The sequence below is a fragment of the Magallana gigas genome, chromosome 10 (assembly GCF_963853765.1).
Source record: "Magallana gigas chromosome 10, xbMagGiga1.1, whole genome shotgun sequence".
NCBI lineage: Eukaryota > Metazoa > Mollusca > Bivalvia > Ostreida > Ostreidae > Magallana > Magallana gigas.
The window spans coordinates 18274520-18295636 of NC_088862.1; the positions used below are offsets into that span (position 1 = coordinate 18274520).

Consider the following 21117-nt stretch of genomic DNA (forward strand, 5'->3'; position numbering starts at 1 on the left):
ACAACACCTTATCCAACGCCTAGAAGATGCTCAGCGCCAAGCAGCAAGGTTTGCCATTAGCGACTATTCCTCAAGGAAATCAGGAAGTGTGTCCACCATGCTAAACCAACTCGGCTAGGAACCACTGGAACACCGATAGGGCCCGGAACCGAGTGACCATGTAACTGGTGTACATGAAACCAGTCTATGGTTGAGTAAGGACGGGGGTGTAAGAAGATAATGTTAACAACTGCTTGAAAAAAAAACCATGCGAAAATCATCGCGAAATTTGCAAGAGGCATGGGCAGAATTGCACACCAGAGCAATTGAATATATGATTCGAACTTTGCAGGCACGTATTGCTCATCCTCTCTTTTTAAAGTGGGGGTGGAAAAAAACACCTTTCATAAATCGGGAAAAAAATCCTAATCCGTTGGTGGGTGTGTGTGTGTGTGCGGGGGGGGGGGGGGGGGGGGTAACGTATAGCTATATCTTCAATTTTACAATTAATTTCCTTTTTTTCACGTTTCAAACATGGTCAAGAAAAATTAGGGGGGGGGGTCATAATTTTTATTTTATTTGTAATTAGAAGATAACAAGTTTACTGCGAAAGAAAGTGCCCCCCTCCCCCCTTGCTAAGTGCCTGGTTTTGTAGTTCATCGGAAAGGAAAAAATAAGGGTAAGGCATATACATATGCCACTTAAATTCGCTTAACTGCTTGATAGCTTTGTATACCTGGAGAGTTTCCACAAGGGCTCCTTTAGTTATGAACCACTAAAAGCAAGTATTTTACTGTATTTTTAGCCTTGAATCTATATCAAAAATTTTAAAAACATTTCATCGTCGGTACCAAATCCCACAACGGGACATCGCTCCTGTGAATTACAACATCATTTGCATGGCGTAACAAATAAACAGCATGCAGGGGAACTCGCTTAATTAGCTCACATTAATTTAATTAGATAGTTCTGTTGAAATTATCTTGCGTTTCAGATTCTGCAGTCCATATGCAAATACATGTACATGTATTCCATACATCAAATATATTCAAGGAATAAGAAATCATGGGTATTATGAGGTGATCAAACACGTTTGGGGTGATCAAATTCGGGGGGGGGGGGGGAGTATGCCATTCACTTCAATTTCATTTCCTTATTTTCAAATCCATTATTTACATGGTCCCATAAAAGTGGGGGGGGGGGGGGCTCCACGTTAATCCTTTTTTTTTTGTATGTAAAGTTAAGAAAAATTCTTGCTGCGCAAAAAAGTGGGGGGGGGGGGGGGGGGGCTCCGATGCTACGTGCCTGCGCTAGACCGTATTGAACCACCTCATAATATTCTAAGAATGATTCCTTATTACTTATATATTTTTCAGCAATTGTTTGATTGAATATCATTTTGAATAATCATTCATTTGATGATCTCTATTGGACTACACATTACAAAATCGATTCGCAGTGTAATCATATACAAAGACACTGGAAAATATAAATATTAAGAGACATCGTTTTAATTCCTATAGCTTGAAACTGCCTTCCGACACATTACTTACTATAGCAGTTTTCAGTTCATCCGGTGGTTGTCACCGGATGAACTCATTAAAATACTTTTATATTTCAGATTATATATTTCAGATTTTACATTAAAATATCCATTACGAACAATGTTTGTAAACTTTGCTTCTTACTAAAATTCTTTCTTTGGTATGCGGGAAGAAAGGTGTGGAGCATTTAACAGAAAATTTCTGACTTTAAGATACTATCATCAAAAACAAGACAAAGACTACTAGTTTGTTTAATGTGTGAATCATTTTATACACAACTTTTTAAGGACGCAGAAATGTAAATATTCTTTTTCATATGACATTATGTAAATTCAGCAGATTTATTTAAAAGCCGCCAGGAAAGGAAAGTTTTTGTTTCCTTAAACGTGGCTGCTCAATACAAATCAATTCCATCATGTATCAAAACATTTTAGATTGATGACTCAGTTTGAACATTTGATTCTGTGTTTAGATTAATAATGAATAAGAAACACTAATTCAAATGATATAAATGTATTTCAGATTTTTAAAGTCATGCATCATGTACATGTATGTATCGACATATCGGATAACTGCTTAGTCTGTCACTGTTCCTGTACATACATCATTAAAGAAATACATTGATCCAGGCGAGAATGATCACAATAGCGAGCGTGGACGATTGCAACAGCTTCCCCACTCCTGTAAATAAAACAGGTACATATTATTAGATGTATTATAATTGATAAATAATCATTGTGACGTCTCTTCTCTGAGCGGTGAGGGTAATTAGTTCCTCAAAAATATATCATTTAATTTATCGTGTTAACAAATCAAATTACTTTTCTTGAACTTTGAAAATTGCAGCAAAAGGCAGACACAGGGCATAAATCACAAGATTGTTCTAAAACCACTTTAAACGTGTATTTCAAGAGACTGTTGATAACATCGAAAAAAAGTTGATTTCAGAGAATTTGCGTTGTTAGAAACCTTGGTATTGATACCTTATGTTTAACATGTATATCATTGATACATGTATATTATATGAGTAAACATAAATAATCATATTTCCGACATCTCAGCAACTCTAGAAATTCGTATTGTTTTAAATATCACATCAATATACACAACATAAACTTTAGGCTTCATACGAAAAATAAAGGATCCTTTATTAATTAAAACGTGTCTTTCCTTTGTTACAAGTATCGTTTTCTTTAAAACATGTATTTACATAATTATGTCAAACGCTGTGTTTACTTATTGACATTAGTCCAACGTAATGTCACGTAATTAATATAGGTCTGAATAAAATTAAGAAACAATAAACTATCATCAACATCAAACTTGCCGATTATTAGACATGTTACGATCTTTGGCATTGGCCTAACACAAATGAAAAAGGCTTAGAGCCATCAAAGATTACCTGACGCTTGACGTCCTACGTACACAGACACAGACAGCTGATCACGACCATGTACCCCGTCATCACTGACGTCACGAGCGGCTCTTTTGGATTTACAAACACCCTGAGTTAGACCATTAAAAACTTTAAGTCTTTTTAAAAACAAGAGGCCCAGAGACCACATCACTCACCTGAGCAACAACAGCCTTGACTCTGATCAAATTAGCATTAAAGTGTCAAATCAAAATATCTTGACAACTAAGTACAGTAGATTTTGCTCAATGTTTTTTTAAATCTGCAAATTTTCTTCCACACATATATGGTAATAATAAGCCCCTTATGTTGTTGTACCTGTAAGTAGATTTTTCTCTATTCCTATACCCCCCCCCCCCAACCGCTTTATGGCCCCACTTTTCTCTAGAGAATCATGGTTTTATCTAACTTTAATTTGCATAACCCGTACGTTCACACAAGTTACTGCATTTTGGACTGAAAACATTCCCAGAAAATTTTCAAAGATTTTCTCGATATATTCCTATGTTAAAAATCACCCACCCACCCCCAACCCCATTGTGGCCCCGCCCTACCCCCGGGGAACCATGATTTAAACAAACTTGAATCTGCAATATCTGAGATTGCTTCCACTTCGATTTGAGCCTTTCTGGCCAAATAGTTTTTAAGAAGAATATTTTTACAGATTTTCTCTATATATTCCTACGTAAAAGTTAATCCCTCCCTTTGTGACCCCGCCCTACCCCTGGGGACTATGATTTGAACGAAGTTGAATCTACAATATCTGAGGCGGCTTCAACTTCGATTTGAGCTTTTCTGGTCTAATAGTTTTTAAGGAGAAGATTTTAAAAGATTTTCTCTATCTATTCCTATGTAAAAACACATCACATCATTGTGGCCCAATCCTACCCCCGGGGACAATGATTTGAACAAACATAAATCTACATTACCTGAGGATGCTTCCATACAAGTAACAGCTTTTCTGGTCTAATAGTTTTTAAGAGGAAGATTTTTAAAGATTTTCTCTATACATTCCTATGTAAAAATTCATCCCCTATTGCGACCCCGCCCTACCCCTTTGAACCATGATTTGAACGAACTTAAATCTACACTACCTAAGGATGCCTCCACACAAGTTTAAGCTTTTGTGGCCCAATAATTTTTGAGAAGAAGATTTTTAAAGATTCACTCTATATATTCCTATGTAAAAATTCCTCCCCAAAGTTTGGCCCATCCTACTCTCGGGGACCATAATTTAAATCTTGAAACTTGAATCTACACTATCTGAGGATGCTTTCACTCAAATTTGAGCTTCTCTGGTCAAATAGTTTTTTACAATTAGATGTTTACAGATGTTCTCTATATATTCCTATATACGGTTTATCTCCCCTTTGTGACCCCACCCTACCCCTGGGGACCATGATTTAAACGAACTTGAATCTTTACCATCTGAGGAAGCTTCCACTCCAATTTGAGCTTTTCTGGCCAAATTGTCTTTAAGAAGAAGATTTTTACAGATTTTCTCTGTATATTCCTGCGTAAAAGTTCATCCCTCCCATTGTGACCCATGGGACCATGATACGAACAAAATTGAATCTATTCTACCTGAGGATGCCTCCACACATTTAATCAACACTACCTGAGGATGCTTCCATACAAGTTACAGCTAATAGCTTTTGTGAAGATTTTTGAAAAATACTAGTACCAACAAATTTTTAATAATTCTAAATTATTTCCTCTTTAAAGAGGGTGTGACCCTTCATTTGAATAAACTTGAATTCCCTTCACCAAGTGATGCTTTGTGCCAAGTTTGGTTGAAATCTGCCCAGTGATTCTTGAGAAGAAGATGAAAATGTGAAAAGTTTACAACGACAACGCCAACTACAGACAACGGACAAATTTTGATAAGAAAAACTCACTTGAGCTTTTAGCTTAGGTGAGCTAAAAAGTATTAAAATCATGGTGGAATGATACAAGATTCTGAGGTTATTTACGACTTTAAAAATTGGAAGCTTTAGGGTATATAAATGAAAGCAAGTAACTCAAGAAAAAGAAATCAAGGAAGAATAAGTCATGCATTCGAGATTGAGAGAAAAAATACAGAGAGAGTTTAAGACTGACAAAAAGGAATCAAGGACAAAAACTGGATATTCAGATACTTTGGCAAAAATGAAAAGAACGATATACTAATAGATGAAAATATGATTAGATAGGGGGTATAGAGAGTAAAATCAAAAACAGAAATCAAAAGAAATCCTATTTACACCAAAGGGTGTTTATATATTGAAAATATAGTTGCCCCTTTTTTGTCCAGGGGCCACTATATTTTCAATATAAACAAGCTTTGGTGTAAATATTGGCATTTCTGGTGCAATGGTTCTTGAGAAGAAATTTTTAAAACATATTCCCTACCTATTTCTATGTTAAACTTTGAACCCCGCCTGGGACCCCAGCTTTGGTCTGAGGGTCACGATTTTTATAATTTAGAATTTTCACTATTATACAAGCTTTGGTGTAAATATTGGCATATCTGGTGCAGTGGTTCTTGAGAATTTTTCCTACATATTTCAAAGTTAAACTTTGAACCACGCCTGGGGCCCCTGTTTTGATCCGAGGGTCAGGATGTTTACAACTTTGAATCTTCAGTATATATTTATACACGCTTTGGTGTAAATATTGGCATTTCTGGTGCAGTGGTTCTAGAGAAGATTTTTAACATTTTCTTACGTATTTCTGTGTTAAACTTTGAACCCCGCCTTGGGTCCCAGTTTTGGTCCGACGTTCACAATTTTTACAATTTAGAATTTTCACTATATTTTCACTATATATAGAAGCTTTTCTGTAAATATTAGCATTTGTGGTGCAGTGGTTCTTGAGAAAAAGATTTTTAAGACACAACCCTATACTCACTGTTTTACTATTATCTCCTTTTTAAAAAGTGTTACGCCCTTTAATTTAACAATTTAGAACATTTGGCCCAGTGGTTTTAGAGAAGAAGTAAAAAATGTGAAAAGTCTACAGACGGACGGGCAACAGACAACAGGTGATCAGCTTACTTGAACCTTCAGTTCAGGTGAGCTAAAAATGAAAAGTTTGAGTTCTATCTGTACAGTAAAAATCAAGGAGAATAGCTTTAGACCGAGCTAATTAATCAAATAAGGTCTCGCTCAACGGACACGGACAGGAGAATTAAGACCAAGGAAGGGATCAAAAACTGTTATTTGGTGTTGATCAACTACGGAGACAAACAGACTGTCATGAATATAAGAGACTTTTAATGATACAGTATCCAGTAATGATATAAAGATGCATTGGTGGTCAGCATTCTGACCATTAATGATATGTATACTAGGATCTCTCATGATTGCAATGGTTTATGATTTTTTTTACAACGAGTTGTGTGTTTTCTAACCCCAAGCCTTGGCGAGAGGATACAAGAAAATCCAGATGACTTCCGGATTTTTAAAAGAAATTTTCGTGATTTATTAATTAGCAAAGCTTGTTTGAGAAAAAATAAAAACAAATTGGTAATCTTCAATGATGTTTAAAATATATAAAACAAAAAACACAGTACTCTTCCGATTTCTCGGTATTAAAGCCCAAAAATTAATACAGTAGTATAGATTTCAAATCTAATTAATTTAAACTAGACTTTGACCGGTGCCTGCACGGATTGACATTGCATATTATGTCGGGCATTAGATACATCAAATTTGCACACCATGTTGACATTCAGAACTCTCGGAATTTTTCATATAAAATGCACTGAGTTAGATTTATCTCCCGTATTTTCTTTCACGAACAGAATATATAGCATCGTTTTTTAGTTTATCCATGCAAATGTAGTATTGTGGAAACATTAAGCAAAGAGAATCCTGTGATTAAGCGTGAATGTAATGCGCATGCGCAATATTGTAAAATCCTAAAATACTGTTTGATTGAATCATTATTGGTAAAGATAAACCAGTACAACTAAACAGAGCCAAGTCTTTAAAATTTTATGTTTCTCATTACTTTCAGTCTATTTTGTCAAAATTGGTCAGGGCTAGTGGAAAAAGAGTCAGGGCTAGTGAAACATTGCTGAGGTAGCCCGACTGCTCAGTGAGTAGTTATTAAAAAACTTAATGTGAAATCCTGGATATCAGTGTTCAAGATATCGAAGTTTAACTGTATCAAAATTAAATATTTAACAAATCATTTAGGGATGTGTGTTTTATTTATCGGTCTTGATAGTGTTTATATGCCCTCAAGCAGAGTACATATTTAACTACATTCATGTGCATAGATACGAACTTTCTATGGAAATGAAATACAATGAACCTCTATCTTAGTAAATATATGATTTATATAAAAAATAGCTATGTAAGCAGTTTAGAATTTTGCCATTCAATATTAAAAACGGTAAATATGAATATTCAAACCAGGTCGCAGTTGTAAGAGGATTTGGTACAGATGCGGACGTTACAGATGAAGCTGACATAACTTGCCCCTGGGAAGTGGAAGGAGTAGACAGGTGCCCTGACGCTGCTCTGGCCGTGACCCACGGAACTGAACATCTCCATCAGGTAGGGCTCCAGTAGACAGCTGAGGAAACAAACATGTGAGAGAAAATGGTAAAATTACTGATTTATTTTGGTTCTTCTACATTTTTTACAACTTTCAATTTTTCTCTACCTCGACTATTTTATGTAAATATAATATACTTGGTAAAAAAGTAAAATATCATAATATGGCTTTTAAGACAATGCATCATTAACTAATCTTGGTATTCATATTTTGAAACAAGAGGCCCATAGGCCACATCGCTCACCTGAGTAACAAGAGGAATGATAAAATCACCTTAATGAAGTCATAACACAAAATATCTGGACAATGTAATAGAGAACATGTGGATCCTGTAATTATAAAAATCCATTTCCCCTTGGATATTTTTATGTTTAAAATCAAGTCCCTTCTCTAACGGGATGATTTTATAGTCATATCACATGTTGAACATCGTAGTTCTCAACAAGATCCTAACCAATTGTTTATATATGGAGATAAAATTATATAAAACTCTGAATTCCTTGTGAATCGTCCAGGTGCCAGAGTCTTAACAATTTTAAAGAATCAGCAATATGTCAAAATGCTTGCATATAAGTAAAACCATATGTGATAACATTTCATTTTTGGTGAAAAATTAAAATGTTTTCCTTTGTACAATTGGATCCCCAATGTGGCTTCACCCGACTACTCAAGATTTTGATTTTAACGAATTTGATTCTACACTTGCATAGTTCAGATACTTTACCAGCATATTTAGATTCAATGCCTGTTAATCAATTGCTGATGACTTAGTTTTAATTTCTGAATCTCCATCTGGGCTCCAACATTGTCTAAATGCTTTGGAAAAATGTTGTACTGATTGGCAGTTACAAGTTATCATGGATAAAACCAATGCAATGATTTTTTCCAGAAAAACAACAGTAAAAGATATGTATGGTTTTTATCATAAGCATACTATTGTACCTATAACAGATCAATATAAATACTTAGGACTAGTGTTAACATCAAATTGAAAGCTTAAGTTTGCCTCTGAGCAACTTTCAGAACGAGCTAAAAAGGCATATTATGCACTAAAATCAAGTATACCTGGAAATAATAATCTTTCAGTTCAAGTGTTACTTAAATTTTACCATTCAATGATTGTACCAATTATAACATATGGATCTGAAATATGGATCTCAGACTATAAACTAGATCTAAAATCCTCAGAATGTTAAATATTAAATACTAACGAGTACAAGCTGCAAGATTACTTAAAGTTTTCCTTGAAAAAGCATTCAAGATTCCAGCTAACAAGATTAAGAATAAGTGAACATTCGAATTCACTATTCATTGAAACAGGTAGATATTGTAAACCAATTATCCCAAAAGAAAAACGTTTATGCTATGCTTGTCAATTATTAGTCGAAAATGAAAAAGATTTTGAACTTCACTGTTCTGTGAATGACAATCTTCGATTTCATTATTGTGATATTTTCAATGATAAATTGTACTGTGGTATTGATCCCATAAACGAAATTTTTAATCTATGTGGTTATAATACTACAAAACGTCTTTGTATCTACTTTGATAAATGTTTTATGCAGAGAAAACAGTTCCAGGGACTATGAAGTATTGAATAAAACTGTCTTACATGCTGTAGCTTTTATGTTTAAATGTTCTTTTGTCTGTCATTTGATTTCATTTTGACTGTATGTCAACATGGTGAAGTCAATAAACCATTGAATTAATAGTAATTATTTCTAATTATCTTCACGTGTAAAAAGGCGTAGTCACAACCTTGAATCCCCTTACCCTAAGGGTGCTCTGTGCCAAGTTTGGTTAAAATTGGTCCAGTGGTTCTGAAGGAGATGTAGAAAAATACAGACGGACGACAAAATTTGGTCAGAACAGCTCAGTTGAGCTTTCAGATTGATTTTTTACAAAATCATGCCATTGAATTTATAAATGTCGGTGTCATTTCCTCTCAAACACATCTTTTATTTTTAAAAAAACCTGACCGTTTTTTTAATAAGTAGCCATACATTTTATAGATGTGCAAGCATCATAATGCACTTACCCAGAATGATGCACATCAAAAAGTTCCACTTTCTGGTAATAGTAGCCCTCGGCTGAACAGTTTTCTGGACGGACGATATATCGTGGATCTGTGCAATTTGACACAATTCAATTAAATATGTTTAATATATAAATAATGCCTGTTTGGGAGGGTAACAGTTGAAATTGACACCAAAAGAAAACCATTGTCAAGCGACGCGAAGCTCCCTCTGAGGTTGGGTTGTAATTTAGTAAAAAAAAATGTTGTACAATAAATCAATTTATTACCATGTACTATAAATGTTAATCGTATTTATTTTCATTAAGAACCCTCGGACCAATGAATAAATCAAGAAAATCAGTTGTTTAATTTCCCGCCGCTATTCCGGTTTGTTTTTATCAGCATAGTTTTCGTTGAGCCGGTTGTAAACTTGGGTGTTGATGGGTCGATCCATGCAAGTAGCATCGTTTTTGAAAGTGGGAGGGGAGAGAATCATTCCAAAACAATTTGACAAGCAAATATTTTTTTTAATTTGACAAGCATATTATTTTTTAAAGAACCCTGAAGTTCCCATAATCATGAAAATCCTAATCCGTGGGGGAGTGGGGTAGTATACCTATAACTTCGATTTTCCTGTTCTTTCTTGACTTTCACTACGTTTTTATATGGTCCCCAAATAAGGGGGAGGGGGGGGGGGACACAACTCCCTGAAAATTCACATTCTTATACGTAAATTACCTAAATTGAAGAAAAATCTTTGCTGCACCAAAAATGCCCCCCCCCCCCAACTGATGCTACGTTCCTGTGATCGGAAAACGAAAATGATCGCAGAAAAACAATTCTGATGAGTTTCATGAATGCGAAACTTCTTGCTGATGTGACAGTTTTAAACAAGCATTCTGAGAGTATTGCATAAGCAATACACGTCCCCTACCCGTTTGTGGAAATTGTGAAAACAATGCACTGTTATGCAGAATATCGAACCCAAACATTAAAAAATTGGAAAGAAAAAAAAACAATTTTCTCGAAAATATGTCAACCAGACGCTACAAAAATGTAAACTTGATCTGTAGTTTGACATTTTGAAGCTGTTCAGCAAATTTCATATTATTCCTCAAACGCATAAAGAAAAAAAGTGTGGAAAACTGAAGTGGGGCAGACAGACGGACGGACAGACGGACGGACAGACAGGGGAACCGACGGACGGACGGACTGACGGACGCAGAGGAAAGCTATAGTCCCCTCCGGTGAAAACCGGTAGGGGACTAATAAATTTAAGATGGCGGTGATATGTACTTAATGTGTGGGTATTATTGGGTAGAAGGTAATTGTTTTTATTATGAGAAAACTATATAAAGTCAGGTGCCTGTAGCACTTATGCCTTAATTTGCAATAAATAAAATATGTGAAGCGTTAACAAAATATTGAAAAAATCGAGATATCCGTTTGTTCAGAGTGTACTTAATATTTATAGGTTTAAAAGAAAGAGAATACAGCAAAATCGGGCATATAACTGCATGACTTTCAATATGCATGTACTTCTAACCTAACCTTTTTAAAGATTTACATGCATATTGCATAGTCTGGCACAACCCATAATAAAAAAAAATTGACTAATATTGGGAGACCTGTTACTATCTTATTGTGGTTAATTAGGGAGATATACTAACTTCTTAACTTCGTAATTAAATAATCTGTGCAGCAAATGGGGTCCTAATGATGGTGGATTTTCAGATTATGATCAGACGCGATTATATTAATCATTACATTCTATTTTTTCTCGGCCTATATCCACAATGTGAAGATTTCCATTACATTTATTCGTAATTATATTTACATGTTATATGATAATTTGAAATTTGTTTATATAGTTTCAATTGAAAATATATACGATTTACAATTATCGTAGGTGATAATTAGTTGATTTATTGTACAACATATTTTTAGTTTACAATGAATTAATACATAATGATATAAACTGGTATGCAATACAAATTAAACTTACTACATATAATTTATACTATTCCAATTATTGGTTTGTCATTACTAAAGAAACAAGAAACAAATTTAAACGTAGAAACTCGGTTTATTTTCTGTTAAGTTTAAGATGCTTATTTGAATGATCATAGTTACCGTTGGAGGATATAAGGAGATAGATCAGCTGTCCAGTGTGAGTGCTATAGACTGACCGCCCTTCACTATCCGTCATACGAAGATCAGGATACTGGTAGTAGCCAGCACGATGTTGTTTTTGATGTCGATATGATAAGGTTGGTAGCACATGGATGGAGCTGACAAAATCATGTCCCAATGATAAGATACACATTTTTAATGAAGATTTTTTAAAATAAAAAACAATTAAAATCTGTTTTTATTTGGTAAAAAATTTAAGATATTTATACTTTATTTTATACCAAATCGTGTGTGTGTGTATGTGTGTGAGACATCAGATATTATGTTCAAATATTTATAATTAATATGACCAACTAACTGACTTCTTGTGTTGATATGCAGGAAGGGGTTTGTGATTATTTATTGAATGTCCTTTTAAAAGAATATGTTCAGAACAAACAAATATATATTGTGCTGTGTCTGCATTTAGAATTTACCATATTGTGGTACATTTTGAGCAATTTCAATCATGAATTTGAAAAAAGAAATTATTTTAAGCATAAGTCGCATAAAACAACTTCTAAAGTAAAGTGGGGCAAGTCTTTGAAATAATAGGAATTAATTGTAAATCACTTAACCTTGTGTCTGCGTAGACGCTATCCGACACTCGATACATCTTTCCACCCGAATGCAGGCTGTCACAGATCAGGCGGAACTCATGATGATCTCTCCCTCCCACAATCCCAGAGTGAGTTCCGTGAGATACGGAGATGTCGACTTCACCATAGTAATCAGTGGTGGAGGTGTAGTACCATTGAGTGGTTGTGTAATACCTATAAGTGGTCCTATAATACCCATCAGTTGGGTAGCCATGCTGGTATCCCCAGTAGTTATAAGTCTATAAAACAATAAAAAGGAACTACGTACATGATTGAGAGTCATTGTAATGTACATGAGTTTATGTTTGCAATAATGTTTTAGATATAGCTTGTGCCATTTTTATAGGAAAGTTCCTTTTTGAAATAATTGTGAAATTGTTTCAGATCAAACTGAAAGACAACTTGATTAAACTTGACTTTCATAATGTAAGTTTATTTCAATCTTCTCATTATAAAGAGAAAACGGTTCCTAAGGGGTGTGTGCGGCCATCTTGTACATTAGTGGATAAGAATAACCTTATAACCATTAGGCCAGGAGGGCTGAAACTTGTGTGGTAGCATCCTCAGGTAGTGTAGACTCAAAATTGTAAAAGTCATGACCCCGGGGGTAGGGTGGGGCCACAATGGGAGGTCGAAATTTTTCATTGTAACATAGGAATATAAAGAATAAATCTTTAAAAAAAATCTTTTTCTCAGGACTAATCAGCCAGGAATGCTGAAATTTGTGTGGAAGCATCCTCAGGTAGTGTAGATTCAAAGTTGTGAAAACCATGCCCCCCCAAGGTAGGGGCCACAAAGGGAGGGGGATGTCGAAGTTTTACAAAGGAATATATATAGAAAACCTTTAAAAATATTCTTCTTAAAAAGTAATAAGCCAGAAATGCTGAAAATTGTGTGGAAGTATTCTTATTATTTTGTAGATTCAAAGTTGTGAAAACCATGACCCCCGGGGGTAGGGTGGTGCCACACTGTGTGTGTGTGTGGGGGGGGGGGGTGTATCGAAGTTTTACATAGCAATATATAGAGTCAATCTTTAAAAATCGTCTTCTCAAAAACTCATCAGCCATGAATGCTGACACTGAATGTGGAAGCATCCTCAGGTACTGTTGATTGACAAGTGTGGAAATCTGGATCCCCGGGGGGTAGGTTGGGGCCACAAAGGAGGGGGTCGAAGTTTTACATAGGAGTATATAGAATACATATTTAAAATTCTTCTTCTCAGAAAATAATCAGTCAGAAAAGCTGAAACTTGTGTGGAAGCATCCTTAGGTAGTGTAGACTCAAAGTTGTGAAAATCATGACCCACAGGAGTAGGGTGGGGCCATAATGGGGGTCAATTTTTTACATAGGAATATATAGAGTAAATCTTTAAAAATCTTTTTCTCAGAAACTAATCATCCAGATGATTCCTTAAATTTTTTAAACTTTGGGTCCTGGACAATTATTGGGCCTCACAAGGGGTTCAGAGTTTGATGTAGGTTTATATCCTGTATATAAACAATTGTTAAGGATCTTTTTGAGAACTACAATACCCGACATATGATATGACTATGTAAATCATCCTGTTAGAAAAGGGACAAATGATTATAAACATAAGAATATCCAGGGGAAAAATGGAATTTTGTTTATACAGGATCTATATGTATTATTGTACATTGTCCAGATAGTTTGTATTACAACTCCATTAAGCTGATTTTATCATACCTATTGTTCCTTAGGTGAGCATGTGGCCCATGGCCTCTTGTTATTTATGAAGTTTTTAAAATTAACTGTAGATTGCCAATCCAAGATTATATCTGCCTGTGATGCATGATAAACTCGCCCTGGTTTCAGAGGATAGGTTTTATATATATATATATATATATATATATATATATATATATATATATATATATATATATATATATATATATATATATATATATATATATTTTTTTTTTTTTTGGTCGATGAAATGTTAAGCAGATAGTGTTTATATTTGTGATCTTATTTTTCAGTGAATTTTTCAATTTTCTAAAATTGGTTTGCATGCAGGGGACACATGATCCTGACTCTTGAGAATTTCGAAACATTTCAAAATAAAGCAAGTACAACTTACATAAAGCACTATATAGAATAACCAGGGAAGATCTCAAATTTTCTGAACAATTATCTTTTCACATTTTCACCATGCTCCAATCCTCAGCAACTGCCCTAAACTTACATAGGATGTGATAAGCTTAATGTCTACCTTTGCAAAATATCAGCAATGAATTGGGAGTCAATCACCTTCTTTACGAGTGATATTTTGTGTTCTGAACCCATCCTATTATTCAAGCACAAAACCGAAAGTGAACATTTTAATCACGATTTCACATTTTCATTCAATATCTCATGAAAAGTGCTACCAGTACCAAAGTGTCATATATCAATGAACACCTCTATTAACAAAATGATCCGAATGTAATAAATATTCTAGCAATTTATACCCCTCAAATAATCAGCCAAACATCAGGTTCTCCCTTTATATCAACATTTTAATGGATCTTTCCCGCGAAACTATCCCCAACAACCCTTGTCAACCTGCGTTCTTGATTACCCCGTTAAAGAAAGTTCTATCCCATTTTTCCACCAGAGGTCATGCTAGGCAAGAGTTTATCCATCAAAACTAATTAAAATGTCTTCATTTACAAGTATAGATGTTTCAATCTTATCACTTAGTGAGCCGTAGCGTATTTTGCAGTGATATACTCATATCACTTGTAAGTAATTATCAATAACTTTTATTCATTATTTCAAAAAATTCTAAATAAAGAATGCAAATCTAAATACCTTGCATCCATTAGGAATGTTATATTCCCCTGGAGCAATTAGGTAGACCGTGCAAGAGGTACTGATCACAGACACCGTATACTCATTTGGGACCCCTCGTACTTCAATGCTGCCGTCTGTGGAACAATCTAGGGAGAAATCATAAGGGATCAGATTTTTCTTCTTATACCTAGTAAAAAGTTGGTATTTGGAAATGATACAAAGTATCCTCAAACGATTTTCATATGAATAACTTATTTTACCATAACTCAAGAGACTCCGTAGCTGATCTTCTGTATATTGTTGACTGAAGCCAACGCATATTAACTAAAAAACATGTAAATTTCAATATGATTTTATAGAAAATCTCAATTTGGTGGAAAACAATTCTAAGAAACCATTTCTAAAGAATACATTTTAACAACTATATATAAATTATTATGATGCCACAATTATTTTATATTTTTGCACGCTTTTAAGATATTCAGATTGCTTTAATTGCATTTTTATACAATGAACATATAAATTCACACACAGATAAACATTCATGTGCATAAAAAAATCAATCTAGCATACAAATGCAGAATTCATGAAATAATGCTTTCAATATAATAATAATAATATTTCAATTTCTTACCAAAATCACTGAACGACTGAGCAACATTTTCTTTAAACGTACTATGCAAACTCTAAATCATGCCTTCTTATACTTATCTAAAATGTTTTATAAATTGATACCACAAAAATACATAGAAATGCAATAATGTTGTTGTAAATTTATGAGGAGAATATAAACTTTGTACACGGCTATCAGTAATACACAGTGCGCAATCCTGGATTGTTTTGCAGCTTTACCCTTGTCTTCCTCCTTGAGAATACTAGTATGCAAAGATATATTGTTTGTCTTCTCAGCACCAACATGTCTTTTTATTTACTTTTGCAATGATAAAGAGGGCTATTTTGCGACATGTATCAACGTGCACATGTTTTCAAATTGTTTTCATTCTAGATATTAGAGGGAACAGTAATGGCTTTTTTTTTCGAAAAACTAAATAAGGCCCTTTTACAATAATTACAAAAACTGTTATAAAATCCCGTTAGCAAACTAAGATAAGTTTTAAAGACATTAATTTTTGATTCTGATAAAGTGTATCTCCTAGAAACATAGGTAATCACAGATTACAAAGCTCACCGAGACAAGGCATCACCTTTATGAGGCATCACCTGTATGAGACTACCTTTATCCTTTTTTATGAAAATCATACTTTATGATCTTGGATATTCATGGATATTGTTTTGACACAATATCATATATCATCTGTTAAAAACTTGTATGATAATTAATCATATGTTCACTTCATACCGTACTAGAGGTCAGAGACAATGTTTATCAATACAATAATATAAAATACAATATTGCATCTTATCATACATACAATATATAAATATATCATATAATACAATACAATGCTGTAATAAACAATGATGAGATGATATTGCAACATATTTTATGACATTTTATTGTGTTATGAATAATTAAATTTTATCACATAATAGAATATCATTATATAAAATACAATATAGTATTATAAGATATATTCTTATGCCTCCTGGCAGTTTGTCGCTATATATTCAAAACTCATCTATTTTCGCATAGTATACAATGAATTTATATAGCGTAAGCATACTATGCCGAAAGAGAACACGGCAAATATTTACAACAAAAACTCTGCAAGCACCGACAGCGGGTGTCGAACTCTTGCCCCTAAAAGCATTATGTCATGATGCCCAACGCGTTACCATTTCGCTACAGTAGCAGTTATTGTTTTTGACGATATATATATATATATATATATATATATATATATATATATATATATATATATATATATATATATATATATATATATATATATATATATATATATAAAACATACGATTGACATCAAGCAATTAAAAGTATTAATCTTTCCAAAAACACCTCATTATTGACGATAATTTTATAAGTTAAATTAAACAAATGGATTAAACAATTTCGAAAGAAATTCTATATGAAAATCACGCTTTTTTAAATGACGCTTGATAAAGTATGTCCAAGAACAAAATTCAATGAGATTTAGTCTGCTAAACATTTCGAGTTTTCTTTGTAAGTTGAAACTTCTTTCGTTTCTTGAAAAGAACATAAAACTTAGTTGATTTTTTTTATTGTACAACAACGTATTGATTAAATAATCAATCAAATTGAAATCAATTGATTAATTTGAAAGAAGAAACGCTAGCTTTCCCGGTGAATATTTTTTGGGACAAGACAACACTCAAACGCCACAGCTACTTATAGCAAAGCACGTCAGTATATACAACACTCGGCAAAATTTATAATATAATTGTATTATGTTATTTTTTACTGTATCACATTATGTATTATTTGATATGATATAATGTTGTATCAAATTGTATTGTATCATAGGATACAATATCATATTATGTATCAATTATGATACAGTATCATACAAAACAATATCATACTTTATTATACACTATAATATCATATGTAACAATATTATGATGTATTATGTGATATGATATTTATATAATAGTGTTGTGTTGTGCATATACTATGCCTAAATAGTAGTCAGGGTTTGATACATAGTGCACACGCCTCCGGCTCGTGCACCATGTACCAAACCCTGAAATCGAACCAATGTAAACAAAAACGGGGCACGAGCCTTGTTTACATGACGAAGAATTGTGAGCTCTGCATCTTGCTTAAATTAACTCATTGACTGGCACCTAAATTTCATTTGATCATTAGAAATGCATTCCTAAAGCATTGTAAATAATAAAAACAGAAAAATAAAATTTGACCAAAATCATGACTATTTTTTCATGAATTCTCTGCATTGAAAAACACAATTTACTATAACGTAATTAGTATTAATTCAAAACATCAGCAAAATATGCAGATTTTTCGTGCAATATTCTGATATTACCTGCTGTGTCACACAGTTGTTTGATAATGAAAATTATATATTTTCTTTTATCCCAAGTATTCACAATTTGGGTTCTTGATTTAAAGTTAAACCTCAGCATTGAAACAATGCAGATAATACAAGATCGTTTTTCAAATTCATATGAGCATTGTCATTAGGTAATGCATGCAACGAAATATCTGAATCATAATTGTCTGTTGTTTTGAAATCGGTACTAGCTAGAAACATGAAATAGTATAAATTTATTTGGGCAAAGGTCATGGAATAACAAGAATTGATATATTTTCTTTTATCCCAAGTATTCATATTTTGGGTTTCTTGAGTTACAGTTTAAACTCAGCTTTGAGGCAATGCAGATAATACAAGATACATTTTCAAATTTATATGGGCATTGTCATTAATGCATGCAGCGCGATTTCACCGGACTAAATGAATACATGTGTAAAGAAAAATAATTACCTCCATAGAAAAATGGCCCCTAGCTATAGAATAGTTGGATGATTTTGAAAAAAAAAACACCCAGTGGTCAGTCTTCGTCATATTAAACAAGAAACGACCCCCATAGAATCTGATTCCAGATTGATTTGATTAATCTTTTCCCGTATTTTACGGCTTTAAAGGAATAATGTAGAAAATAAAACAATCTTTTGATATTCTATATTTATTCCCAGGAAAAGTTATCCTGGTACCTATATTCAATCATTTTAAAGAGGAGTTCAAGAACTCGTTTTATGCCGTTTTTGGAGAGACTGTAGGCAATCTAGATATATTTCATTAGTCAAAAATGGACAAAAATCCAAGATTTGTTACTTTTATCCTTCAGATTTCATAGCAAATGGTTGTTTTAAACATGATTTTTAATTGTGTCTGCCAAACATTTAAGACCCGGTACACCCTATGAAACAAAGATATTGTTATGAAGCATCATTAAAAGAATTTCAGAAACAATAATACAAATTCGTGTGCATTTTCATTGGAAATTTGCTTTATATAAAAAATAAAATAACAATTATACATATCAACTTAGTATTTATTAATTTTGTCTTCGTGATGGTAAAAAGATATTTGATTCCGTGCAAAAAATCACATTATATTTCTTAGGAGAGTGAAGATGGAATGTTTTATCATTGGAATAATAAATGTCCTATGGACCCGGTTTTACGATAGAATGCGTTCCATATATTGTCTTTGTAGCAAAGAAAATACGTGCACGTTGGTTAAAAAGTGTTGGACTCTTTCATTATATGGATTAAAATTTTAGAAGAAAGGTATTTACAGTCTCAAAAAGGATTATTACATGTATGATTAAGACTGTTATTTTCAATGCAACTTCAATTTTCTATTACATTCAGGTATATGGGATGCATTCTAACTGTGGTGAGGGCCTTTCCTGACACACAGTTAGATTGATCTAGCCAAAGAAAGTGTTGTGAAATTAAAAGCATTATTGTATGCTTATAGCTTTGTTATGTAAATGTCAACAATACGGTGTGTCGATGTATTCATTTCGTAAATGTCCGATATGCAATATCAACCCAAAGTCTAGTTAAAATATTTAAAATTCCTTCCTTTTACTTTAAATACGAACGATTTTATCATTGAATTGAGTTAATTAAAACAATAATTAACATTTGTATAAAAAACCAAATATAATACTTATTACGCAAAATCCTGAAACAACTTGTATTCTATTATACATGTATTATATACACTTCTTGAATTGATCAAGTTAGTTTGATTGTATTAAGGTAATACTTTAGAACTTAATATTAGAATTTATCATTCGAACTGATGACAAGACAAAAACAGTATAGACAGTAACACTCGTTTACATGAAAAAAAACAACAATATTATTTCTCTCCTGTCTTTTTAAAGCGTTAAAAAAATTGCAACAAACTAATTCGAATAAAAAAAAAATTAGGTTTTATGGACAAAAATTCATGTTGCCACAAATGTCTGAAATGGAGTTTTACTTATCTAAAAACTAATGTTATGTTAGAGTAAAAGAAAAAAAAGGAGACCATGTTTGCAGAACGAATGTCTTATCACTAATGCATGCACAAGCAAATGATGGGTCATTAATTATTTCCATTCATTGAAAGAGACTAATGCCAGCTGAAAACCACAACATTCAACAATAAATATTCTGGAAAACATCAGATTAATACAGGTGTGGAGCGTTTAGAAATTGACGTGTTCATAAATAAAAATAGATCCTTTTTTGATTGATAAATGATTTTAAAAAATCCTGTTTACAATGTAAATATTCGCAATGTCTAGAAAAAAGGTTAAGTTTGATTATTTATAGTTGTACCAATTACATATTTAATTTTTTGCGTTTTATTTTATTAAGGTTAATTAATATTTTAAGTTAAAACAATGAATTCTACAACTAATTTACCAGAAGAAGTACATGATTGATATATCCAGCCCAAATTAAAGGATTTTTCTTTCAATCCTTTTTTTCTTTATTGAAATTTTGAATTTTTCATTCTAATATCTAAGGATTTCAGAAGTAAACATTCGCCTTTTACTACTTCCCTAGTTCGTGGAAAAGAAAACAGAAGAAGCTGAATGAACACTGTTTTGTCGGAACTGAGTTTCTACGACAACTGTTTTCACCATTATCAAAATTTTTGCTCAAACATAAGCAAACGAACCAACTTCAAAAACCTACAAATAATAAATGCGTTCAATTACACATTTATACAAAAATGCATTTTACATTTATTAGGACATTGTTATTTATTGAAGATTTTTAGTAATTCAGTGAAGACAATGATTATTACAAGTAGTATTGTTCAAAGATTATATTATGGTAATAAATACTTAGTTGTTAAATTTTATTTAGGACATAGATGAATCGCAAATGGGTCGACCAATCAAAAAAAGTCATAATGCCGAATCATGCTCATACAAATGTACACAAATTTAGATATACTGCTAATGTCAAATGTGAATTTTTTAGACTGTTTATGTACACTTTAAAATAAAATATTATTTTACCAACCTTAAATAATTTATCAGACAGTTTTACACTGACCTTTATTTTCAAAAACTACCTGT

The 21117-nt window shown here is 32.9% G+C and overlaps 1 protein-coding gene across 1 annotated transcript; it reads right to left on the minus strand.

Annotated features, from left to right (window-relative positions):
• Positions 1 to 2020: 2020 nt before the first annotated feature.
• On the minus strand, positions 2021 to 15814 carry LOC105333792 (uncharacterized). The gene is made up of 10 exons (XM_066072634.1): positions 15698 to 15814; positions 15324 to 15387; positions 15082 to 15209; positions 12209 to 12509; positions 12072 to 12091; positions 11633 to 11864; positions 9521 to 9608; positions 7338 to 7500; positions 2926 to 3028; positions 2021 to 2204 (listed from the first exon to the last, which is right to left on the minus strand). The coding sequence occupies exons 1-10, from the start codon at positions 15722 to 15724 to the stop codon at positions 2131 to 2133; spliced, it is 1200 nt and encodes a 399-aa protein (XP_065928706.1). The 5' UTR covers positions 15725 to 15814; the 3' UTR covers positions 2021 to 2130.
• Positions 15815 to 21117: the final 5303 nt, after the last annotated feature.